The 949-nt window shown below is 37.3% G+C and overlaps 1 protein-coding gene across 1 annotated transcript; it reads right to left on the bottom strand.

Annotated features, from left to right (window-relative positions):
• Positions 1–125: 125 nt before the first annotated feature.
• LOC101488630 (F-box protein CPR1-like) lies at positions 126–800 on the bottom strand. The gene has a single exon (XM_004516825.3). It carries the CDS (start codon positions 798–800, stop codon positions 126–128), a length of 675 nt encoding a protein of 224 aa, XP_004516882.1.
• Between the last annotated feature and the right edge of the window lie 149 nt (positions 801–949).

The following is a 949-nucleotide window of genomic DNA, read 5'->3' as shown; positions in this document are numbered from 1 at the left end:
AAATTGATATTATTAGATAGTTTCGAGATTTGCCTTATACTTGGCAAACCAATTTGTATACAACATAAAATCAACTTGGATATGACTTCAATCATTTTTTCATTATTATTTCCTATTGACCAAAGTCATAAACCTACAATTGGGAGAAGGTTGTCCTTATAAACTACAATGTTACAATAACCTCGGCTTATTTTAACACCAAGCTCCTCAATCGTCTGAGTACTCATATCATACCATACTAGTTCATCATCATTTTTTCTCAAGAATATACCGCCTTTCTCTCCTACTCCAATAAGATGTTGAGCGCAAGGTAATGGCTTGACAATGAAGACATTAGCCCACGATTCCTTCACACCGAGTTCACCCAATATTCTTATGTGAAAAGTAGTCGATTCATCATATATTATGAGAGCAATGGATCCATTTAACAACACCATGCGCCAAATATTATAATCGTCAACCATGTCTGAGGGAAGAGGTGTTGTAAGGAACACTTCATTGCACAAGTCAAATGATACCAAACACGGCCCAACCTTACTAAGACTATGGAAACTATCTATACCCGACCAATGACAAAATCCATCCATGTACACTCCCTCATCCATAATACAAGAAGGCATGTCAACATCAAGTTTCCTCCAAGAGTTACTTCTTAGACTATATATCTCCCAGATCGAGGCAGAATCTATAGGTTCATCAAATGGCACATCTGCTTGGCCATCAAGAAAGAAATCTAATCGTCGAATCATTTTATAGTCATCTCTAACATGGTCATAACCAAAACCATGAAAGGTCTTCATAGTGTCATGATAAGGTACATACTCAAAAAGGCTAGGTGGAATGACCTTGAATTCATCTGTAGTAGGGTTCTAAAGTACACATTTTGCGTACGGGTTGCTCCCTTGTGTGAGACAAAGAGTCCCGTTAACACAAACAGAACTCAAAATAT

This window comes from Cicer arietinum, chromosome 6 (genome assembly GCF_000331145.2).
Source record: "Cicer arietinum cultivar CDC Frontier isolate Library 1 chromosome 6, Cicar.CDCFrontier_v2.0, whole genome shotgun sequence".
Classification (NCBI taxonomy): Eukaryota; Viridiplantae; Streptophyta; class Magnoliopsida; order Fabales; family Fabaceae; genus Cicer; species Cicer arietinum.
This window is presented reverse-complemented; position numbering and strand designations above follow the sequence as displayed.